At 35.4% G+C, this 26719-nt stretch overlaps 2 protein-coding genes across 3 annotated transcripts in view; both read left to right on the top strand.

The window, feature by feature from the left end:
- Nucleotides 1-22906, top strand: part of LOC125844207 (SCY1-like protein 2 A) — a 36875-nt gene extending 13969 nt beyond the window's left edge. The window contains exons 4-14 of the mRNA XM_049523473.1: nt 988-1170; nt 3607-3733; nt 5866-5927; nt 6048-6134; nt 6274-6360; nt 7884-7997; nt 10203-10331; nt 17560-17622; nt 18072-18233; nt 18327-18445; nt 21553-22906. Coding sequence (XP_049379430.1) covers nt 988-1170; nt 3607-3733; nt 5866-5927; nt 6048-6134; nt 6274-6360; nt 7884-7997; nt 10203-10331; nt 17560-17622; nt 18072-18233; nt 18327-18445; nt 21553-22513 — 2094 coding nt within the window. The 3' untranslated portion in view covers nt 22514-22906. The remainder of the gene's footprint in view (nt 1-987; nt 1171-3606; nt 3734-5865; nt 5928-6047; nt 6135-6273; nt 6361-7883; nt 7998-10202; nt 10332-17559; nt 17623-18071; nt 18234-18326; nt 18446-21552) is intronic.
- The window catches only part of LOC125844213 (costars family protein), a 974123-nt gene that overhangs the window by 496731 nt on the left and 450673 nt on the right, over nt 1-26719 (top strand). The window lies entirely within an intron of this gene.

Raw genomic sequence — 26719 nt, 5'->3', positions numbered from 1 at the left:
CTACCATATTCTATCAAAATATTCCCATCATGTGTGCACACTGGTATTCCTTATTCGCACCAAAAGAATATTATAAAAAATATTTTTTCTGATACATAATGTGCATGACATAAGCTTCTTGTGTTCCAAATAATCCAAAGAATACATAACGGCATGGTGTTCCATGCTGCCTTGTTCTCCTTGCCTGTCCTTTTTATACTCCAACAGGTGATTGTCTTTGCTGCTTTCCTCTCGTCTTAACCCGGGAGAATACAAATCTTTACTTTCTATCTTTCAATGATATACCAATTACTTGGATGCGTTTGAAGGCCTCTATAGCTAAGTTGTAGAATAAATTATCTATTACAACTGGAAGGAACTCAAGATGTTCTGAAGACAAGCTAAGCTCCATAGAAAAGATCAAAATAAATTGTTTTTTTAACCTATAAAAAAGGATCAAAATGAAATGTTTCTTGTTGATGTCAATTTTGTGTGGAAGTCTAGAAGAATATGTAAATGACGATGAAATTATGATTTATATTTCATAGGTTCCTTACGGTTCTACGTACTTACGTACCACTTAGTGCTACTTTAATACAAATATTACCTTCTAAAAAAAAGCTATTACAACTGTGTTGTGAATCTGCAATGTAATAAGATATGATCAATAACCTTCTGCCACCTCCCTTAACACAAGCAACACTGACTCTCACCTACTTTCTCTTCTTTCTCATATTATCTTCTGTTAATAGTTCTGGTACCACACACCATGAAATGAAAGCAACCTTTTTAGGTGCTCTTAGTATGCCAGAATTTCCTTCACGCCTCCCTCCTTTCCCGACTTAAGTCTTACTTTAATGTGATTAAAGAATATGCTTATCAAGCTGGCAATGCCTTGTATTATTCATTACATGTAAAATTTCTGTATTAAACAAGTTTATCTATCAGATATTTTGGTCTGGAGGTGATAGTTACTAAAAATAGCTTTATTATCTGATGGATTGTCAGGAATATGATGTTGAAGATTCTATTATACCACTTCAGCCATCACTAGACTACACTGCACCAGAGCTGGTTCGAAGTAAGACATCTTCTGTTTGGTGCTCCTCTGATATTTTCAGTTTTGGATGCCTTGCCTACCACTTGATAGCTCGGAAGCCTCTGTTGGACTGCCACAACAATGTGAAAATGGTACTTGCAAATGTAGTTGTTTTTTTGTAACTTAATTACTGGCAATTGTGTGTAGCATCCTGATAGTATTGCTAGGTTATTCATATTAGATTTTGCGGGTGTTTGGATTGACTTGTTTAAAGTGTTTTTAAGCTCTTTTTAAATTTTTTGTGGTGTTTGGGCAAAGATAAAAAGTGCTTTTAAGCACTTACTCTTAGGCTAAAAATGTACAAAATAAGCTAAAAGTTGGGTATGACTAACTCATGGCTTAAAGCCACCAATCATCTATACAAGTTGGGACCTTTTGGGTGCACCTACTCATTATATCTGTCTTTATAGAACTGTCTGCATGTGCATGTTTTGAAGGTCTTGATTTAATCCATGCTATGTTTCTGCCCTAAGGTTATGTTGCTCGTATATGGGTGTGGGCACCCACATGGGTGCAGATCTAGACCTTGGATTTGTTATTACCTAGTACAAGTAAATTCTTTGTAAGCACTTAATATTGTATGATAGATAAATATTCTAGTATCTTGTATAATAGCAAATATTCTAGTATGTGAATATATATATACTAGTAAAATTACCGCGCTTCGCGCAGGAATTTAATATCACAGAATTTTTAAAATAATACTTGAAACCTATCAATCATTAAAACTAAAACACTATATTGTCCTACATACAAGATTACGTAGTAACAAATATTAATAATGTAAAGGAAAATGAAAATAATTACATATTATCATTTATCCTTAATAATATAAGCATAAATTAATGACTATAAAAATATATACCAGGATGTGTAACATAAGCAATGGTGTCAGTGAGCCACTCAACAGGATCGAAGTACACAAATTGCTCCACAAATATTTAATTGTGAAGAAGAAGAGGAGGTTCAGAATTTTCGTTGTTTTAAAATGAGAGGAAATCCCTCTATGTATAGACAACAAATGGTAGTGTGAACAAATGTTTATTGTGCCTTATCAAAAAGTTACAACTATTTGGAAAAGTTGCAACCATTCGGAAAGGTCACAACCTTTTATAAAAGTCGCAACTCTTCATTAAAGTCGCAACATAAAAGTCACAACTTTTCATAAAAGTCGCAACTTTTNGATCTAGACCTCGGATTTGTTATTACCTAGTACAAGTAAATTCTTTGTAAGCACTTAATATTGTATGATAGAAAAATATTCTAGTATCTTGTATAATAGCAAATATTCTAGTATGTGAATATATATATACTAGTAAAATTACCCGCGCTTCGCGCGGGAATTTAATATCACAGAATTTTTAAAATAATACTTAAAACCTATCAATCATTAAAACTAAAACACTATATTGTCCTACATACAAGATTACGTAGTAACAAATATTAATAATGTGAAGGAAAATGAAAATTATTACATATTATCATTTATCCTTAATAATATAAGCATAAATTAATGACTATAAAAATATATACCAGGATCTGTAACATAAGCAATGGTGTCAGTGAGCCACTCAACAGGAGCGAAGTACACAAATTGCTCCACAAATATTTAATTGTGAAGAAGAAGAGGAGGTTCAGAATTTTCGTTGTTTTAAAATGAGAGGAAATCCCTCTATTTATAGACAACAAAGGGTAGTGTGAACAAATGTTTATTGTGCCTTATCAGAAAGGTTACAACTATTTGGAAAGGTCACAACCTTTTATAAAAGTCACAACTTTTCATAAAAGTCGCAACTCTTCATTAAAGTCACAACATAAAAGTCGCAACATAAAAGTCACAACTTTTCATAAGTCACAACTGTTCATAAAAGTCGCAACTTTTCATAAATGTCACAACTTTTCACGTAAGGGAAAGACTAATTTTGGAAATAAATAAATTAAAAGAGAATTCTGATTTGTGGTGGCGCCATGTAGGCGGGCCTAAGGTTCTCTTATATGATATATGATAAATGATAATATGTAATAATTTTCATGGCCGTATGTGTAGTCAAACTGTCAAAGCACCCAAGTTAGGTTTCACCAAATCTAGTGTGGAACTGTGGATTCCCACACCTAAACCCAAATGGAAACTACTCAAAAGTTCAAATATTACTCTTATGCATGTCTTAAGCTGCAAATGAACTTATATGTTCTTGTAGGGGAGAAAATGTGGTGCGCTCTTTGGTGTTGAGTTACTCATGAACCTTAGTTTCTGGATCAAATGGAATCCTCTCAACCAAAACTAGCTAACTTGTGACTCCACGACATTTTTCCTGAGTGAGACATCTTTTCTACCAAAATCGAAGATATTTGACAGTTATGAAAGTTAAATATAGTGGTACCTTGTTGCATAGCCGATGTATTCACTTTGAGTTTGAGATGTAATCTTGTGTCAGATGAATATTGATGAAATATGACTTTGGAATTATTGTTGCTCCTATTTGAGGGTTTCTTTTGATAATAGTGGTCCTTGTACAACTTTCTTGCAGTATATGAATAATTTGAATTACTTATCCAGCGAGGCTTTCTCTTCAATTCCACAAGAACTAGTTCCGGACTTGCAGAATATGCTTTCTGCAAATGAGGCTTTGAGACCAACTGCCATGGGTTTTACAAGTAAGCATTGCCATTGCCTTAATGTCTCGTGAGCTTTATGCATTTATATCAACCAATTTTGTTTATCTTTCTGGTAGTTTTATTCTATTTTTAAGGAAGAAGAAGAAAGAGTGAAAAAGATATTTCAGGAACCCCACAGCTAGAGCAGTCAAAACGGGCCAGCCCAACCCTACCCCGCCCAAGCCTCGCGGGTCAAAGAATTTGATGGGATGGGGCGGGGCGGCCCTTCATTTCAAAGGGCTATAAAATGGTCAACCCGGCCCAACCCCAGAAGGGTCAAGGGCTGGGGCGGGCCGGCCCTCATTTTTTTTTTTTTTTTTATATGTCAAATCAATGTCACAAACAGTAACATTGTTTCAATAATTCTAAATAAAATCTAGCAATAAATATTTAAAGAAAAAAATAATAATGTCTTAAGTAAATAATATCGGAAAAACAAACTAGTAAACTAAAGAACACTTCTGACTAAAACTTTAGTTAGCAATACATAATTACTTAAAGTATTTTGTTAAATGAAATCAAGAAACTAATTAATTGTTCAAGCCATAAAACATTCTATCACATATAATATAAATAGTGTCTACTATCCAAGTCTTATATTCAAAACTAAATAATAAAGAAATTCATGAGGTAAGCTCCTTAGAAAACCCCACAAACACTTATTTAGGTTTTCTAGTTTTTTATTCTTATTCTTTTAATATTTATTTTAATTAAAATTAAATAATTTGGCCCATGGGCCGACCCCGACCCGGCCCTGATCAAGACTCAAGGGTTAAGGGCCTAAAAGGGTTGGGCTTATAAGCCCCGATTTTAAATAGGCTTGTAAAATACTATCCCAACCCTACCCCAATAACGGGTTGGGTCGGGCCGGCCTCATGGGTNCTGTAAAATGGTCAACCCGGCCCAACCCCAGAAGGGTCAAGGGCTAGGGCGGGCCGGCCCTCTTTTTTTTATTTTTTTATTATGTCAAATCAATGTCACAAACAGTAACATTGTTTCAATAATTCTAAATAAAATCTAGCAATAAATATTTAAAGAAAAAAATAATAATCTCTTAAGTAAATAATATCTGAAAAACAAACTAGTAAACTAAAGAACACTTCTGACTAAAACTTTAGTTAGCAATACTTAATTATTTAAAGTATTTTGTTAAATGAAATCAAGAAACTAATTAATTGTTCAAGCCATAAAACATTCTATCACATATAATATAAATAGTGTCTACTATCCAAGTTTTATATTCAAAACTAAATAATAAAGAAATTCATGAGGTAAGCTCCTTAGAAAAACTCCACAAACACTTATTTAGGTTTTCTAGTTTTTTATTCTTATTTTTTTAATATTTATTTTAATTAAAATTAAACAATTTGGCCCATGGGCCGACCTCGGCCCAGCCCCGATCAAGACTCAGGGGCAAAGGGCCTAAAAGGGTTGGGCTTATAAGCCCCGATTTTAAACGGGCTTGTAAAATACTATCCCAACCCTACCCCAATAACGGGTTGGGTCGGGCCGGCCCCATGGGCTAAGCCCTTTTTGACGGCTCTACCCACAGCATAGAGCCTTGATAATTTAGAAACTAGTTTTATTTGTTACATTAGTGTCGTTTTCTATTATGTTCCGTTTTGACTGCAGAAAACATTTGGAAGCATGTCATGGAGTGCAATATCATCATGATTAGTCTTCATCCATTTCACATCTACATTCTATTCATCATCATCAACAACATATCCGGTATTATCCCACCTTGTGGGATAATACCGTGAAATATTGGAATATTGTAAAAAAGCTTGCATCATCTAAAGGGGGTTGTTTATCTCTAAACTTTTAATGATCAATTTTAATTGTGTGACAATACATACATGAATACCACGGAATTAGAGGGGGCCTTAAGCTAAGTTGCTTGAATACCACGGAATATTGTGAATTCTGCTTCGTCTAATCATAATGAAAAGAATAATTGATCATCCTTTTTTTAATGAATGACAAGAATAATTGATCTCAGGAGGAAAATGTGATTGAGAAGTGCAGTTTACATATTCCTGTTCTTATAGATATTAATTCAACTTATTTGATATCAAGCTTATGCATCAAGAATTTAAATTTCATCAAAAAATTGTTTCTTTTCCTTACAGGTTCATCTTTTTTCCGTGACGACACTAGGTTGCGTGCTCTTCGCTTCCTGGATCACATGCTTGTATGGTTCCATATTTTAGCTTGAGCATGCTTGCAGGAATATATACTTTATGTTTGGCAACGGTACAGTGTTGCAAAATGTCTAAAGCTTAGAGTATTGAGGATATTTTTCATTTTGTAGGAAAGAGATAACATGCAGAAATCTGAGTTTTTAAAGGCATTATCTGACATGTGGAAAGATTTTGACTCCCGTGTACTGCGTTATAAGGTTATCTCTGTTTATAAGTCATCTTTGATTTGCTAAGTCAATATTCAATAATGAGGTCTTCTGTTGCTCAAATACCGCTATTAGTTGCTTTTGCAATTCTGAATGAGCGGAGAATTATTACTTTTGTATTATGATGCAGGTTCTTCCTCCACTTTGCGCAGAGCTCCGGAATGTGGTAATGCAACCCATGATTCTTCCCATGGTTCTGACCATTGCAGAGTCTCAGGTATTTTCTGGTTAGCATGTTAATCTGATGCTTGTATAGCTGTTACTCTTGACTAGTTTTTTTAATCCAAAGCAGAACTCCAACAATTGTTGTTACATTTTGAGTGTATGTTTGAATATGTTGCTGCATAGTATCATTCGTTCAATTATGTTATTCGCCAGCTGAATGAGATTTAGAGTCATTTGATAAGGTGGTGTAATCTCACTCTTGAAGTAAACATTACTATGGATTCTCACTAGTTAATAACTGGACCTATTTTAGTGACTTAGAATGACTATTTAGGCTGTGAAGCAGAAAATTATAATGATAAACTGTTTCGGAAAGAAGCATGTTATGTATGTTATCAATGACTAGAACAATTTATCATGGAGTGTGTTTGTTCAGGAACATTGTGTATAATTTTAAACAATTGAAGAACACCCAATTATCGAAATGTAGATTAATCCGAGAGGATATCTTGAGAAAATTAAAACAAACTTTTTCTTGAGAAAGGCAACAATATTATATATAAACTTTAGCACAAAAATTCAAACCAACTTTTCCTGCCTAAATTCAGGAAAATGAAAAAATGCATGAACTGAGCTAACTAACCAACTGATTGAATTAAATATACAAAATAATCTTAACTCACCCACCCACGGAGCTAATCCTTTTTTGATGACCGTGGTATTCGGGCCAACTTTCGCGCACCTCGACTAATTCCACGGGATACCTGCCACCTCTCACCAGCAACAGGTATCCACCAAGGCTATGTCAGATGGGAAGAATCACCTAGTGTTTTTGTCTCCGCTGAGCTAGGATCGAACTCTCCATGAGATTCATAGTTTCATTACTTATAGCTTCCTTGTTCGTGTCAATTGGTACATGCAAGAGATAGGCTAATTCAGCAGCCTTTTATTCAATTTCTCGTGAAGTAAAATTTTCATCAGTACAGGGATTCAAACCTGAGACCTCCAGAAGATGTTTCACATTATACATGTTACATTGCATATTCATGTCGGCATAGTCAATCTTATGTTTACACAACAACAACAACATACCCAGTGTAATCCCACAAGTGGGGTTTGGGAAGGGTGATGTGTACACAGACTTGCCCCTACATTGCGAAGGTAGAGAGGTTGTTTCCAATAGACTCTCGGCTCAAGTAAAGCATAATAAATCAAGTATGAACTATGAAAAGGGAGAAACAACAGTGAAGCAGTCATGCTGGACATAATGTTTGGTTTTGCTTGCACTGTGTTTTCTCCTAGTAATAATGTTGTACTTCAGAAAAATGTTTCACATTATAAATGTACTCTGGCATACTCATGTCATTTTGTTTGTCTTGTATTGTTCACCTTTCTGTTATTGAACTTTTAAAATTAATTTGTATATTTGTACAAGGAGTAATCCTAGTTTTTCTGAGTGAATTACAATGACTCATCTTTATAGGCTGTGCCCTTATGATTAACTGATTCACTTCTTCTGTACATCTATTATCTATTAATTTTGTGCAGTATGACTAATTGAGTGATCCACTGCAGGATAAAAGTGATTTTGGGATATCGACCCTGCCAGTTCTTGTTCCTGTCTTAAACAGCGCGGCAGGTGAAACATTATTACTACTTGTTAAGCATGCAGATCTTATTATCAACAAGGTAAGATAAAGTTGCTGCTGCCTTTTGGTTGTTCGTCTAATTGTTTTTAACCTGTGGTAAAGTTCCTGGTCATTTTTTAACAATTGCAGCACATATATTCTACAATCCAGGTTATCTTTAACGATTGCAGTACATATATATTCAGACTTGTGATAGCAATTCCTCCTAAACACCTTACAAGAGGGAGGGAGAAAATGTCAAAATAGCAAGGAAAAGAAAACCAAGCTTGTCTATGAAGACAGCCAAATACTGTAGGTTTTCACTGCGGACAGTGCCAAAAGCTTTACTTAGGCCTTTTTTGATGCTAGGCAGCAGAAGGCATTTCTAGTTTCTTATTCCTACTCGTGTGTTTCTTGAATCCTTACCTCCTTGGTGCTTGTTTTGTTACTTTTTGATTAAAAAAATGTTTTATTAAATCAAAGAGTACCAAGACAGTGATGATCAATACAAAGATGTCTGAACCTCTACTCTTTCTGAGCCTGTAAGGAATTCAGCAGAATTAAAATCTCTGCAGACTCAGTTGCTACATTTCTATAACTCCAACAGTACAAATTCTGACTGCATCGAAACTTAATATGGGAAATGTGATCTTTCGTCCCCTCGAAAATCCTACTATTCTTGCACCCAAGGGTGTGGCCTAGTGGTCAATGAAGTGGTTGAGAATCCTTAGGTCTCAGGTTCAAAACTTAGTGGAGACAAAAAACACCAGGTGATTCTTCCCAACTGTCCTAGCCTACAAAGTTACTTGGTACCTATTGCTAGTGGGAGGTGGCAGGTATCCCATGGAATTAGTCGTGGTGCGAAAGCTGGCCCAGACACCATGGTCATCAAAAAAAAAATCCTACTATCCTTTCCTCCCAGGTAATCCATGATCTATCCAATGTAATAGACCTCCATAGTTGTCTGAATCTCTTATTAGCCTTCTGTCCCAGCCATCAATTGGACAGCTGCTACAAATTTCTTTGCATCACCCAAAGAACTCCTCAGAAATTTAGGAACATGTGCCATATCTGCCAATTGCAATAAATGAAAAGGCGACTGACTGATTCTGTCGTCTGTTCACGCATGCTACATTTACCACAGAGATTAATTCCTCTCTTTTGCAAATTATCTTGAGTGAGACGAGAATCATTTGTGGGAATCCATCCAGAACAAGCAATTTTGTTGTTTCCGAATTATACTTCCAGGGCCAGTATCAGTTCCCTGAATTATCTTGTCGAGTAGTTCGTAATAGGAACTGTATATTCTCCATCACTGCTGCTTTCCCAGAACAAGCTATCTTATTTGCCTTCAATTAAAATTGCAGTATTTAACTTTGTAGTAAGCTGCTTACATTCCCGGTCCCAAATCACTGAGTTTTCTTAGCTTGCGACAGTTCATTTTCTATCAATGGCCAAATTATGCCTATCATTTGAATGAGTATTTTCCAGTCATTTATCCACTCATTGATCTGACCTTTCTTCCATCTCCAATTTCCAGACTTGTATGAGGAAATTCATCCCAACAATTTGTTGTTTGGCTCCATTTGGATACTCCATAAGGTGTCTTCACAAGCTTAGTACACTAGGAGATTCCAGTCCATATTTAACAGTTACTACCTTTTTCTAACATTTTCTTTTTTCACGTCGAACCTCCAATGCCATCTATGTTGCATACTCTTTGTTGTGCAATTTCTGTTTTCTAACTCCCACACCTCCAACCTTTTTATGATGAATGACTGTCGTCCATTTTACTAAATGGTATTTCCTGTTAACACTCCCATCTTCCCATGAGAAGTCAGATCTGATTTTACTTAGCTGCTTCACAATGTTTGTAGGGATTGGAAGCAAAGACATGAGATATGTCTGTATACAGTCCAACATACTAGTGTGATGAAGCTACGAATTTCGCTTAAGGGTGTTCAAGATTTAATATTTATGTATAAGTGGTAATTTTTGACCTACATACACTATAATTCTCTATATACATAGTATAGTAACTGACCACCCTTCGGTGTATGTGGCTCTTCCACTGCAACACACTATTCGCTAAAGTCAACCATCCCCAATAGATAAGTACTGCATTTTTAAAGGCACCAATTTCTTCTTGCATGTCTCGCCTAACTCTTGCCCCCATTTGTAGACCCATATATACTGTAGGAAGTTTCTCCACCTGGTGCTTGTTTTTATCATTGCTTTGTCACTCATCTCATCTTCTCATTTGTAGGCTAGTCAGGACCACTTAATCTCACATGTCCTGCCCATGCTCGTCCGAGCTTATGATGATACTGATCCACGTTTGCAAGAGGAAGTCCTGAAAAAGACTGTAGCACTTGCTAAGCAACTTGATCTTCAGGTAATTGAAGCCCTTTATTATATTTTTTTGAAGCAAGTAATGACAAAAGCCCTTTATTATTTCTAAGTGTCACATCAGTTGGTTGCCTGAATTGAGATTAATGTCCATTTATATCAAATTCACCGGTTCTACCCGGAAAAGGAAAGGAAAAAAGACGTATAATCGGTTCCTCTAATGGTAGTTTCTTAATGAAGTTTCATCACTGATGAAGATCTTCAGGCACCTGTAACTTGATTAAGAATGAGAGTGCCAAAATGAAGTGAAAATAGGGGATAGGGATGCAGGGTGGTTAGAGACATTTTTACTTAGTTTGTTTTATAGGGTTGAGAAATTTGTGAAAGGCATTGTACTTGCATAGAGTACCTGCTGTCTTCTATAATTTGGGCATCGTTATAGTCGAGTTACCTGGTACCTATTGCTGGTGGGAGGTGACAAGTATCCTTGGGAGTTGGTCGAGGTGCATGGAAGCTGTACTGGACCACTGTAATTAAAAAAAAGATGTCATTTTTATGGACAAGGAAGAAATAAAGAGATATTGGATCTTGGGCCATGGAATTGGAGCCAGCCAGTAACCTACATGTTCTGCATATTAATGATGGGGTAGAATGTGATATGCAGATACAATTCATTTTTAGATTGAACCAGATATTTCTTCGCAAATTCTAAGTGTTTAGCCTAAGTATAATATTGAAGTTATATAGCATAGTCTAAGGAGTCATTTGGTAGAGTGTATAAGAATAATGTTAAATAGAGTGTTGTATTAGCAATACATGTATTAGTTATGCTTGCATTAATTATACATAGATTTTTTTGTGCATTGTTTGGTTTGATGCATTAAAGATAGCATGCGTTGCATTAAAACATTTATTTACAAAGATACCCTTCACTATTATGGTGGAAAACATGTAAAAAAAGGTTTTGCGGGGCAATTGAGTCTTTAATCATGCTAATGCATGCATTAAACTATTGCATTGCTAATACCTAGAAAATTCATGGTATTAGTAATACACACCTTAATACACAATAGAGTGTATAACTAATGCAAGATTGGAAAAGAATACCAAACAAGGTACCAGTAAAACACAAGGTTAATACATGCATTATTTTTCTTAACACACTCTACCAAACGATCCTTTAGTGGTTTTCTCTTATAAGTAGCTATAGAGAGAGTTGTAGCACAATTAGCATAATTAAGAGTTGAGAAGTAATTTTCAGTTTTTTAAACTTCCACGTAAATGAAAAAAGGGAGAATAAAAGGCAAAAATAGGAGAAAAAGATAATTGTATATGTTGGTAAAAGAGAAATGTCACATCACTCATAATTGCAGGCCACAATTATTTTTGTTGATCGGCATATTTTTTCATGTTAGTCATAAAAACATTCATCCTTTTTGATCCTTTTCTTCTTTTCTTTCAATTCACTTGTTCTCTAGATTTTTATTTTCTTATCAAAAACTTGATTTTCACAATTAAAAGCTTCAATCAAGTAATTTATTCTTAAAAAATCATAAATAAATAAATTTGGCATGATGTGAGACTTTTGTCAAGTCATTTAGGTAGGAGATTATTTGTAAAAATGACTTTTTTTGTCAAACATAAATTCAGGTGTTGACCACAATTTGTTTAATTGATTGGCATTTTTTCATGTTAGGTTATGAGATGCCAGATTTATGTATTTTGATACTTAAAGAAAAAATTACCGATTGGAGCATTTAATTGTGAGAATCAAGTTCATGATAAGAAAATACAAGGAAAAATTACTTAAAGAAAAAATTACCGATTGGAGCGTTTAATTGTGAGAATCAAGTTCATGATAAGAAAATAAAAGGAAAAATCAAGAGAATTGAAATAAAAGAAAAAAATCATGGGTCTTAGTGATATTCCACATCATCCAAATTGGAGTGAATTGAACCAAAAGAAGAGTAGTGAAAAAAACAAAAAATGCTATAGCCCACAATAAGCGCAATTAGTATATATAAATAGATATATTATATATTAAGGGTAAAAATTTATATAATGAAATACTAGCAAGTTTTGTTTTAGTAAAAAAATAATCAGTTGAACACCATTTTTCATTGTCGGTTGATACTTTTAGTGTAAAACTTGGTAAAAGAGTCTTGTTCTTGGAGGGTACATATTGTCACGACCCAATTTCTCAGGTCATGATGGCACCTACAACACCCTACTAGTAGGTAAGCCTAACCCTTAGCCCGGAGCCATATGCAACAGTCTACCAAGTGAAAATCAACAACAGGAAGCATAATGCTTATAATGAATCGAAGAAAGGTAATCAATAGAAATGCAACACAAGGAACCATCCCAAGACTAGACATCAACCAGTAATCGAACATCTAATCAAAATAAGAGTACAAGACTTTTACAAATACTAGATAGGTTCAGGTTGTCTCTGAATACAATATAAAGACTATGCCTAGCCCAAAATAGACGGAAACTGGCAACTCTGAGCGCCAGGAGCTTACCCTAGCTTCGAGACTCCAAGATGCTCTGCACGACTCCAAATCAACGATGATAACTCATACTAGGATCTACAGGGAGTAGAAGTGAAGTATGAGTACCAAAGTCGGTACTCAGTAAGCATCAGCCTATTGAGCTCAAAAGATAACACAAGCATAAACAACAAGTAATAAGGAAAGCATAACACAAGTAACTAAACAGGAGATACTAAAGTAGACAGGCAATAAAGAATAGAAACAAGATACAAAGGGTAAGAAGCCGTGTCAAAAACGTACCTGGACCACAAACCAACAACCTACTCGCAAGCAACTAAGATACCAAGTCAACTACCTAAAGTTTGGAGGACCCACAACCATAATTCTGAAGTCAAAACCTATAAGCTAATAAGAAAATGGTAACAGAGAACATAATATAATCAAACAATAACCTAATCAGACCCCATAAGCTCGAAAGTACAAACAACAAACATTAAATTGGCCCCCATAAACCGGAGGGTGCAATCAACAAACAAGTATGCTGGTGCTGGTGATAGACAATGCATATGAATGCAGGGTGAGCAGTAGGACCATCAGAGACCATTCGAAACCTCTAAACCCAAGCACCCAATAAAGGGCCCGCCCAGCCAGACAGTAGACTCCTAAGGGCACCAACCAAACTAGCACAAGAAAACCCGGGAGAGTAACTCCCAGGGGCACCAGCCCAATTAGCAAGAGTAACCCGGGGGCATCACCATCCACCCGGCAAGACAGTAAACTCCCAGGGGCACTATCCCTGCTAGCAAGAGTAAACCTGGGGGAATCAATTAGACCAAAGCATGCAAGAAAGGGCGTCGACGCGCCGTCTAGTCAAGTAAAAGTGAGCACATCCCAAATGCCTCTAATATCTCAAGTAGAAAAAGGAGCACGTCCCTACCGCCTCGTAATCTTAAAAATCAGCAAGTAAGTCAAGTGATCCAGGTGGTACAACTCTTGTTAAAACCAATTTAGAATAAAAGCCAAGTAAAATAGTATCTCATCATGAACGATAAATATGCCAATGCATGAGCCAGGATCGAACCACAAAGTCTGTGAGAATGAACAAACAATGTAATGCATGCCATCACCAACATTCAAACAAGGCACTCAAAGTCAAATAAATATATAGCCAACCAACCACACTACTATAGAGGAGAGCACTAACCTAAGATCCAATTGGTACTCGCACACAGTCTCGAGCCCAACAATATAATCATAAGCTAAATAAGGGTACAACAAGCCTACAAGTGACATGATCCCTCCTTCAGAAGCTAAAGTTGAATGATCGAAGTCTCTTTTAGGTTTAGTTGAAGAGATTGAAGCGAAGTCATCAATTCAACCATTCGAATGGTCTCCCCTAAGATTGACCTCTTTTCCAAATAAACCGAACCTCGATACGACATTCATCAAAAAGATATGGCCATCTCTCCACTAAACAAGTGAAGAAATCAAGAAGAGCTTGCAAATCAATAAAGGGGGTGCAAACTCAAGGGATGACGCTGTACCCCAATCATACCAATCCAGTCCTAGACTGAGCACAAATTGTGCCAACTTACTGCTACGACGAGCCACCAAGGTCTCAAGCACCAACACAAGAAGAACAACCCAAAACAAGCTCTTTCGGGAGCAAATCATAACTACAAGGGCAATAAAACACAACCTAAAGTATCTAAGGTCCAACCTAGTCTATAGTACAATGTATCAATCCTAACAAGGATAAGCAAGATCATCTACACCACAAACGAAGTTACAAGCCTAAACTAAGGATCACAACACCCACAATAAGCCCAAGGCTTCTACGGAGTAAAGAAAAGATGGAATGAACAAAAGGAGTTAATACCCGGTAACTACAATCCAAAATCACATGTAAGCTATACTAAGCATTATCTAAGAAGCCCAATTAAGAAAGTAGATCGAAGCCTACCTCAAGGCTGATCACGACCGCTCTGAATCCACCGCACAAGAGCTATCTACTTCTAAAACATCTCTGAACACCGCCACACTATCGAATTATCTATCACAACGTCAGTACGGACGTTTAGACACTAAAATCGCAATTATTAGAGATGGATCAAAAATCGAGTCAAAATGGTAATGTGGGATGTGCGTCAGGAATCTCAAAATTGACTTTGTCAAAAAGTCCTAATCCACTAACCGAGCTTGTTCCCCAAAATGAGGCTCAATTCCAATGCCTGGAACAGCCCAAACACATACATGCAACAAAATCACCATTTAAAGAGACCAAAGAGAGCTGGGTAGAAATCACTGCAACCGCTGAGTCCCCGACACTTCTTGATCACTCCAATACGTAGCCATTTCAATTACAGACGAAATGCAACTAGAATCACCCAAAACGTAGCTTCCTAGCTCGAGATATCGAAGTTTGAAAATGAGGGTTGAAGCTGATTTTCGGCATTTAAATACTAGAAATCTGGTCGCTAAAATCCATTTCTGGTTGTTAAAAGCCTAAATTCTGGTCTCTAAAGGTTTGCACCAGCAACATCAGATTTTGCTATTTTTCAAGGTCTTCAAACGGACCCTCAAAATTCGTTCGGGGCCTAATAAAAATAAACCAGAAACCCCACTAAATATCGATATTTCTGACTCAACAATCCTGTTGAAACTTCCGTCCAATGTCGTCTCGATAAAAAGTGGGTCCCACACCCAAGTTCCTGTTTTAGTCAAATTCCACAAGGCTCAAAATGAGATCGGAAACCTCGGGAACCGCATGAAAGGTCGTCTTAGACCAAACTCAACATTCCGAAGCTAATTGCGCTGATGAAATGTCTATCCTAGCATGTTTACCAAGAATGTTGACCAAAGTCAAATCTTGGCTTAAGCTTCAAAGTTAAAACGCCTAACAGCACAAACTCACGCCGTGAGCCTCGGGACCTGAATCAACCATTCCCCTAGCCTAAAATGGCCCTTTCAGAGCTGATGGAACCGTCCAAGTTTCAAAGGCTCCAAAACATGGGAACCTGCACAAAATCCAAACGAATGACTTGGCGACCGAACTGTTAGTCCCAGCAAGTCATAAATGACTTGGGGTCACTACAGGAAAGCTCTAAATGCTAAAAGGATCGGAAAACGAAGAAAATGACCTGGAGGGTCATTACACATATCTTGTATTTGGAGTGACTAATTGAAAAATACTAAAATAAGCAACAAAAGTGTATCTATTTATCTTTCTCAAAAAAAGTGTATCTATTTATATTTGTAAGTCATTCCAATTTCTACTTCACCAGACTAATATGACAATGTCTCTTCATGAATCTTTCAAGACCATCAAGTCTTCTTTTTCATCTTGATGAACTTGTACCAAACTAATATGACCATCGCTCTTTGATGAATCTTACACCGCCTTCAAAATTCGTTCTTAATTTTAATTAACTTATGTTTGGTATGTCACAAGAAGAAATTATGAAGAATATATCTATGATCTTCATCAAAGTGATGACCATATTATCACATTGTCTTTTTTATGTCCTCTCTTTTGATGATTAAACACATGATCTATGAAAAAACTGAAGGAAAAAACCCAAAAAGGAGAAAAAGATATACTAATAAAAAAAAAATGAGAAAACGGAAATAAACGTTCAACAACTCCATAGATGATTGTTATTTATAGATTGATTTAAGCTATAAAAATAAGTTAGAAGGGAGTTGAGGAAACTTGCTATTTAAGTAGAGAATGTAATAGATGGAGGTATTTTTGTAACTCATAACATATAATTAGATGTAGTAAATATGGTAGACTTTCTTTGAATTACATCAAACAAATCGATTAATGAAAAGTATGAAAGAAAAAAAATTCAAAAAAGGAGATAAAAGATAAATAATTTTCTAGGTCATAGAGAGGTGATACATTACCTTGTCTATATTTAGCATTATTAAATATGTAGATTTTGCTAAACCTGAATTCAAAATAATTTAACTCGCAAGTGCTGGATTAGCAGTAAATTATTATTTTAACAGAAAAGTTCAAAATGTCTTAATGAGTTTGAAGACAATTAAGAGGAAAAAAAGTTATCATTACCAAATAAATGAATAGAATTGAAGATATTTAGAGAATGGTTACTGAGGAGAATTGAAAAATATTATCTTACGAAAATTCTCAAAATTTTTAAGTTTGTGGGGAGTCCAAATCATCTTTCCGGTTAGAGTTATTTCTCAGAATACGACTTATAAGTTGAATGACTTTATTGATATAAATATAAGATAAATGACTTTACTAGTTAATTTCACTAGTTAAGTGACCATTTGGGAAATTTACTCCATAAAAGGTTCATAAAAATGGTTTTATCTGAGTATTCAAGATTTAAGACAAACATTGACACATCATTTGATAAGTCTTAGCCTTTTATTAGATATTTCATATGGAGTTACTGAACTTTACTTTGAATTTTGAAGTTTGTTTACAGTTTGTTTTTATGCATATGGTAAGCTATTAGTTGACCACTTGACACTAGTTTTTTGCTACAGGATTACACAATGAGGTTTATTTCTCTTTCGTTAAACATTGATGTAACCTGAATATGTGGTAGGGGAGATATTAATGTTTGGATGTAAATGTAAAACCTTGATGTGTTACTACATATGTCGTAGGGGATAGATTAATGCGGATGCAAGTGAATATGAATCTCAAGTTCTGGAGAACTAGTATCACTGCTATTAACTTGGAATTAGTTTCATATTTATGTTTGTAAATGCTTATTTGTTTATGTATTTATCTGTTTGCAGTTAGTAAAACAGGCAATCATGCCTCGCGTTCATGGGTTGGCATTGAAAACGACTGTTGCTGCGGTACGTAGTCTAATATTTTGTGCAGGAATATTATTGCATGAGTTACTCTAGAGCCTTCTGACTGAAAATGAAAACACCAGAAAATCCTGAATGTTGGGAATTGATATTCTTAGCAATTGTCATCTTCCAGGGAAAAATACTGCTTGCGTTGATAGGATGAGTGCTTTGGCATATCAATTTCCTAAACTTTTTGGGTCACATTAGTTTTTTTACCATGTGAACATACATACATATATTTTGTGGGTCACATTAGCTTTTTACCTTGTGAATATACATAAATCTTTCTTTCCTGATCCATGAGTTCCTTTTCTAGTGTCACTGATTGTTAAGCTAGGCAGTTCTTTTGGTTGGTGACCAAGTTGAAGTCACTGGTTGTTGATAAGTCAGGCCCTTCTTTGGGTTTGTTGACCAAGTTGAAGATTGATAGAGGAACAATTTTTTCTCGTCAGGTGAGGGTCAATGCACTATTATGTTTGGGAGATATGGTCCACACGCTGGACAAGCCTGCGGTTCTGGAGATCTTACAGACAATCCAATGTTGTACTGCGGTTGATCGATCTGCACCAACTCTCATGTGTACCCTTGGGGTAGCCAACTCCATCTTGAAGAAGGTATATTTTATCTTGGTCAACCTTATTGCTCGTGTTCGAAACAATAGTATCTAATCGCTTGCCTAACTTTTACTTAAATTTACTTTTCCTCAGAATGGGATAGAATTTGTGGCAGAACATGTCCTTCCACTTCTCATGCCTCTTCTCATTGCTCAACAATTAAATGTTCAGCAATTTGCAAAATACATGGCTTTTGTGAAGGAGATTCTCAGGTATATTACCATTTACATCCATCCGCCAATACTCATTTTCTCTCGCCATATGTCATATGTGCATGTACACCTTTGAGAGGGGTGCTAGGAATTTCAGATGCTAAAAGAACATTGGTGAGCTGACTGGTAACTGGTATTTTCTTGTTCTGTGATTATTTCCATCATGAATAATTGGATTGGATACCAACTGTAAAACTTGTTCGCTTCATTCTTTGCTTTTGCTCACTGTTGTTAAATGCACGCTTAAGCCCTGAAATGAGGCTCAAAGCATGTTGAGCGCTTCAGTTCGCTTAAAGTGCGCTTCAATATTGTCATCAAGGTTCTAAGGCATACTTTTCCTTGCTAGTGATCCTCTTCTGAGAGGCGACACTAAACAATTGATATTTTCTTTATTTTAACTTCTTTCAATTTCTTTGTCATATATTTTGTCATTCATGCTTATAATCATTAGTTTTGAACTAAACATATATAAAAAAAAATCTATCTTTGCACCATTTTTCATTAAAGCCCAGGCTTTATTGGGCTTTATTTGCGCTTAAAGCCCTAACGGACCTAAGAGCATTTTTGCTTTGGATAACACTGCTTTTGCTTAATGGAGACAACCCCCACCCCACCGCCACCCCACTGCCATCACCCCCCACACACACACGAAAAAGAAGGTTGAAGAGGAAACCAAAGAAAACCGGTTTTACATGTACAGGAGTGTATGCCCCAAATTGCAGATCGGAAAGAGAATATGAATGGGTGGAATTGGGTTATGTCAGAACTCAGAAGTCTATTTGAATGGACTTGGGCCATTTGTGGAGATTTCAATGTCACAAGGTTCCTATCTGAAAAAATAAATTGCAGAAGAACCCCAACAATGGAGGATTTCTCTGATTTCATTGAAGATATGGAGCTGATGGTGGACTTTCAGCTGGTGGTGGTGGTGTGCGATTATACTTGGATTAAAGGAGATAGGACTAATGCTGCTTCCAGAATTGACAGAATTCTTGTATCCAAAGAGTGGGATGACAGTTTCAGGAAAATCAAATAGGTTAGGCGGCAGAGATTTGTTTCTTATCTCCATCCAGTGGCATTACAATGTGGTGAATGGGAACAAACCAAATCATATTTCAAATTTGACAACTGGTGGCTGAACACAAATGGTTATGTGGATAGAGTTAGAGGTTGGTAGGAATCTTTTGATTTTACTGGAAAGCCTGATCATATCCTAGCATGCAAACTGAAAGCTTTAATAGACAAGCTAAAATAATGGAGCAGGTCCACCCTAGGTGCAATCTGGGAATTCAAAATACTCAGATTTTGGGACAAATGGCTAACCTAGATGCAGTTCTGAGACTAGACAGTTAACTGAAGAGAGGAGCCTATGTTGAAGGCAACTCTGCTGATGGATTATGAGGAACACCTTAAAAATGAAGAAAACATCTTGGAGACAAAGATCTAGGGCTCTTTGGCTTAAAGAGGGGGATAGGAATACCAGCTTCTTCCACAAAATGGCCAATGCACATTAGAGAAGCAATAATATTGACCAGTTAGTGATTTAGTATACCACTATAGTTGAACCAGAGAGAATTAAGGGGTAGATCACTAATTTCTATCAAAAGTTATATTCTGAGACTCTTGACAACAGACATGCAAGCAGCCTGATTAACTGTCTAGTGATTACTGAAGCTGAGAGAAAATCTCTTCAAGGGGAATAAATGGAACAAGAAGTTTTCTCATGTTTGAAGTTGTCTGCCATGGATAAAGCACCTGGTTCAGCTTTCATTCATTAAAAACAGACAAATAATGGATGCCAACTTGATTGCTAATGAAGTGTTGGACTCCAGAATTAATCAAGGAAAGGAAGGAATACTATGTAAATTGGACATTGAATAGGCATATGACCATTTTAATTGGGAATATTTATTGGAAGTTCTTTCATGTATGGGATTTGGGAGGAAATGGATCAAATGGATGAGATTTTTCATCTCCACCGTCAGATTTTCAGTTCTGATCAGTGGGTCACCTGAAGGATTCTTCCCTCCCCAGAGAGGTCTGAGACAAGGTGATCCTCTGGCTCCTTTTCTTTTCATTATTGCTATGGAGGGTTTGAACAACAAGTGCATGTTGCAGATTTATGCATACAACGAGGGTGGAACATCCAATTTAGAAGGAATTTCAATGACTGGGAAATAGATAGAGTGAATGAATTCTTCAGAGTGCTAGAGGAGTTTAAAGGCATAAATGATGAAGCAGATAGATTATGGTGGAATGTGGACTGCAAAGGTATCTTTAAGGTTAGCTCTGCCTATAAATTTTTGAACCAAGAAAATCAACAGCCACAACAGTAGCGATGGAAGCATATTTGGAAGGTATAGATACCTTTCAAAGTTGCTTGTTTCACTTGGTTATTGGCAAGGGAAGCTGTTTTAACTCAAGAAAACCTAAAGAAAAGTAAATATCCCTCTTTTCCAGATGTTACCTCTGTTGATGAAGAGGGTGAGACATTCAGTCAGTCGTCTATTTGTATAGAGAAGGACTATATCTCAGCTATGGAGGATCTTTTCCAGATCTTTCTCAGCTATTTGTTTGGGTTATGCTCAACAAAATCACATAACTATTATATAGTTGGGAGGAGGGAGCTGCAGACAGATAGATGGAGGTTTGTCCCAGCCTGTATCTGGTGGATAATCTGGAAAGAGAGGAATTCTAGATGTTTTGAGGAAAAAAATTGTGATCCATAGAAGATCAAGTTAAACTGTATTAAGCTTTTTTGTTTTTGGTGTAAACAGATATACTTTGAAGATACTGAGTCAATCTTTGACATCTTAGGCTCTTGTTAGGATTCAGTTCTTTATTTTTGACTTGTTGTAAACATGGTTTTCAGTACAACCTATGTACTGTCCTTGTCAATATACACAAATGTTACCTTCTCAAAAAACAAAAAAAAAAGTGTATGAAATGGTATGTTGTAATGTATTTTCTTAGATTACAAGATTCTGCCCCTCTGTATGCCTAAGGACTTCCATTAGAGAGAACTTGCTAGATTTATTGGGTTCTTAATTTATATCATTTCCATTTATTTCTTCTTTTTCATTTTCTTTGTCATGCACATTTTACAGGAAGATTGAAGAGAAGCGAGGAGTGACACTGAGCGACTCAGGAAATCCAACAGTAAACATAAAATCATCTCTTACAGTTGATGCTCAGATGCCTGGACATGTGAACAAAACAAGTGCGAGTTCTCAGTCTACCACAAAACGCAGCCCGTCATGGGATGAAGACTGGATTCCACCAAGGGGATCTTCAACCACCGTGCAGTCTTCTACGACATTGCCTGCCCAGTCTACTACTGCAGGACAGTCGATCCAAGTTACTTCTGGACCTTCACAGTCATACATGACATCTGGTGTATCTAGTCAGCAACTATCATCTTCATGTCCTGCAGTTGATGTGGAGTGGCCTCCTAAACCTTCGTCATTTGGTACTACCATTCTAAGTGATTCTGAGAAACAATTAGAAAACAAGGGGGCATTGGGTTCAAGTCTCGATGATATTGATCCTTTTGCTAACTGGCCTCCCCGACCTAGTGGCTCCTCAGCTGCTTCTCACTCTTTGAACAATGGAACAATGGCCCCGTTCGCAAACAGACCCGTGTCTAACAATAGTGCAACTCTTCTTAATGGTTTGAACTCTCAAACAAATGGCCTTGATTCTTGGGCTTTCAGCACCCCAATTTCTTCTCAGCCCTTGAAACAGAATCAAGGGATTACATCACGCACTGATAGTATCAGTAGTGGTGGGGGTCTTGACTCGCAGAGTTCACTTGGATTTATGAAACATAGTCAAGGGTCATCATCAGCTTTGGGTGTTTCTAGTGGTCGAGCAACCGATATTGGATCAATTTTTTCTTCGAACAAGGGTGAGCCGACTGCTCCAAGGTTGGCTCCTCCTCCATCATCTGCTGTCGGTAGAGGAAGGGGAAGAGGTAGGGGAAATCAAGGGCAACTCAGGTCCTCAACATTAGGGTCTGGTAATGCAAAGTCTAATCCAGAGCAGCCCCCTCTACTTGATTTGCTCTAATTGCCAATATGCAGATCCCTTGTGATGCAAGTCCGGTGATCTGATTAAAGATCAATCTGGAGAGCTGTTGATACCACGTGATTAAAGATTTTTGCTAGCAATGCCGTGGAGAAACCTGTTCATACTCTTGCTGCATGGCAGTGTTTGCCTGGGTAGGCAAAGATTGTTGTAGAGTGACTCTTTTTGTAGAATAGTATGGCTGAGTTTTGGTTTTCCTTGTTTAGCATTTTTATTCTTAAAAAAAATCATTTAATTTGTTGAACATGGGTTGCTTTGTAATATTTGTATTTTAAAAAGCAATTGGCTCTCAACGATGTTTAAGAAATAATGAAGGAGATGGGCGATGGGACATTTCAATCTTTTCTCTAGAATACGGGCTGAAGGCTTATGAAATTTGATTTCCTCTTTTATGAAGTGTTCTTCTCATCATCAACATTGGAAATTGATTTGGTAATGCAAGGTCTTTTAGCGCAGAAGTGTGAGTATTATGAATAATACAGGGGTGGCATTGTAACCCTGTTACTGTGATAGTTGATAACTCTAGCATATATAGTTCAGTTCAATGCAGTTGAAACAACATCAGATTCAGTTGATAGAATTAAGGAAATTCTGCAGTTATGAGAAGAACTGCCCATGCATGGGGTCCAAGAATGTTGTGGGCGGTACGTTTTCATGTGCTATCTGATATTGTCACCTTTTGACTGAGAATAAATAAATGTGTTTCAATGAGTTGATATTGTTACCTTTAGCAGCAAGGACGAATACTTTGTTCAACAAGTGATATAGAATAGGGAAAAAAAAACCTAAGTATACAAATAAAGTATATTAATTACCACTATATGGTAATAGTTTTTTGTTTCACCTATATAACAATAATTTTTTTTCAAAGTTATTTTTATATTTTTTTAAAAAAAAGGTGAATTTGTGCTCCACGATTTATGGTATTCCCCATTTTTCTCAAATCTCATGATTACTCAAAGTGGTTATAAATATTCTCTCCTACCAATAAAAAGTTTCTTAATAAATATAAAACTTTCTTTCCATTTATTCTGATCGACTGTTCGATCATGGATACCAACAATTATTCAATCCTAATTCAACATAGAGGATGTTGGGACGCATCAGGTGTTAATTATACTTATAATATATAATTGGTGTTTTTTTAATCGTGTAATTGAAAAACATGATCATTGTTGTAACTCACCAATTCCGTTATTTGGATTTTATTTTTTTTATTAATTTTTCTGGTTTTTTCTATGGTTTTGAGATTCGGAACATAAATAATATTTAGTGATTGTCTTTTGATAATTGATTTGGTGAAAGTAATCTTTTTTAATAATAAAAATTATGGACTGCATGTTCAGTATACTACTGGTTTTTTTTTGTGTCATTCGGTATAGGTTTTATTGTTCATGATTATGGTGAACGTATAGATTAAATTTTGGTACATAATAATGGTTTAAACACTGTATTTACGTTAAAAATCACTTTAAAAAAAATAATTTTTGTGTATCATGAGTTGTTTAATTAATGGTGTAATATATGTTGTTGATATTCACCCATTCCGATTTTTTGATTTTTCTTAATTAATTCTTTAGTTTTGGTGAATATTTATTGAATATTTAGTGATTATCTGGTTTGGTAATTTATTAGGTGAATTTAATTGTTTTTAATTATCAAAATGTTGGACTACATTCAGAGTTGGTTTTATTTGGTGAAATTAATCGTTTTAATTTATTTGGTGAAATTAATCGTTTTAATTTATTTGGTGAATTGCTAATTTTTTTTGTCTCATTCAGCGTTGGTTTTATTGTTGTACATGAGAGTGATCGTTGGTACATGATGATGCTGTAAACACCATATTTAAGTTAAAAATTATCTTGTCAGCAAAAACATGCTTTAAAACATAATATAAAATTTGAAAACATTGAACTGACCATTCTGTTTGGCGAGGTTCACAACAAATAATTCCTAATGTTTTGGTGTGAAACAAGTAGATACATTGATTACGATATTAAAGGTGTGATTTCAACACGATGAGATTGCTTGCAGTCATGCAGTTGCATCTATCAGATACAAAAACAAACATCGCGAAGATTATTGTTCAGCATATTATAGTAATAAGAATTTTCAAGATACTTATGCAATTTCAATAGAACCATTGCCTTGTGAAAGCACCTGGAATATTCCATCACATATTTTGGAAGAGGAACTGCTGCCACCAATTACAGGAAAACAACCCGGTAGACCACCAAGTAACGACCATAAGAAGGGATTCAACAAAAGAAAAATACAAGAGGAGTAAAGTAACTTGAGTAAATGTGGTACATCAGGACATAACAAAAAAACTTGCCCTAAGTTTGCTTATCAAACTTAACAATGATGTATTATTTTGCAATTTTCTTGGTTGGTTTTTCTTTATTCTTTCTTCCAAAACTTCTGGAATTTTTTAAGAATGATAAATGCAGTTTATTACAACTTTGGTTATTCTTCAATAGTTTATTTGCATTAATGGTGATTTAAGTTACATGTAGTTGGTATTGTCGTGTTTGGTTGAAATGCATTTATTAAATATCAACTTAAAACTTAAAAATAAACAACAACTACTTAGAGTAGTTGAAACCAAAAATAATACAAAAATATCAATTAAAAATTTATTGTCGTGTTTGGTGGAAATGTTGTTATTAAATACCAACTTAAAAGTTTTTGGTATATTGTTTGGACAATACCAAAAAAAATGTTACCCAACAATAATCATAGACATATATATATATATAAAAGAACCCTAGGCCCGCCTACATGGCACCACCACAAATCAACATTCTTTTTTAATTTATTTATTTCCAAAACTAGCCTTCTCTTTCATGAAAAGTTGTGACTTTTATGAAAAGTTGTCAGTTTTATGAAATGTTGTGAATTTTATGAAAAGTTGGGACTTTTATGAAAAGTTGCGACTTTTATGAAAAAGTTGTGACTTTTATGAAAGGTTGTGACCTTTCCGAAGGGTTGCAACTTTTCCAAATAGTTGTGACATTTCCGATAAGGCACAACAAACATTTGTTCACACTATCCTTTATTTTTTATAAATAGAGGGATTCCCTCTCATTTTAAAACAACGAAAATTCTGAACTTCTTATTCTTTTTCTTCTGCACAATTAAATATCTGTGTACTTTGCTCCAGTTTAGTTGCTCACGGATACCTTTGCTTATGTTACAGATCCTAATATTTTTTTTAACAGTCATAAATTTATGCTCGTGTTATTAAGGATAAATGATAAAATGTTATAATTTTCTTTTTTTCCTTTACATTGTTGATGTTTGTTACTACGTAATCTTGTATGTAAAATAATATAGTGTTTTAGTTTTAATGACCGATAGATTTTAAGTATTATTTTATAAATTTCGTGATATTAAATTCTCGCGCAAAGCGTGGGTAATTTTACTAGTATATAAATAAAAGAGAACCTTAGGCCCACCTACGTGGCACCACCGCAAACCAGAATTTGCTTTTAATTTATGTATTTTCAAAACTAGCCTTCTCTTTTCATGAAAAGTTTAGACTTTAATGAAGATTGCGATTTTTATGAAAAGTTGTGACTTTTATGAAAAGTTGCGAATTTAATGAAGAGTAGCGCATTTTATGAAAAGTTATGACTTTTATGAAAGGTTGTGACCTTTCCGAAGGGTTGCAACTTTTCCAAATAGTTGTAACCTTTCCGATAAGGCACAATAAACATTTGTTCACACTAGCCTTTCTTGTCTATAAATAGAGGGATTTCTTCTCATTTTAAAATAACGAAAATTCTGAACTACTACTTCTTCTTCTTCCTCCTCATCTTCTTCCTCTTCTTCTTCCTCTTCCTCCTCAATTAAATATGTGTGTACTTTGCTCATGTTGAGTAGCTCACTAACATCATTGCTTATGTTACAGATCCTGATATGTATTTTTACAGTCATTAATTTATGCTTATGTTATTAACGATAAATGAAAAGATGTAATAATTTTTATTTTCCTTTACATTATTAATGTTAGTTACTTCATAGTTTTGTATGTAAGATAATATAGTGTTTTAGTTTTAAGTATTATTTTATAAATTTCGTGATATATCATATAGTGTTTTAGTTTTAATGACAAATAGGTTTTAAGTATTATTTTATAAATTCCGTGATATTAAATTTCTGCGCGAAGCGCAGGTAATTTTACTA

This window comes from Solanum stenotomum, chromosome 11 (genome assembly GCF_019186545.1).
Source record: "Solanum stenotomum isolate F172 chromosome 11, ASM1918654v1, whole genome shotgun sequence".
Classification (NCBI taxonomy): Eukaryota; Viridiplantae; Streptophyta; class Magnoliopsida; order Solanales; family Solanaceae; genus Solanum; species Solanum stenotomum.
This window is presented reverse-complemented; position numbering and strand designations above follow the sequence as displayed.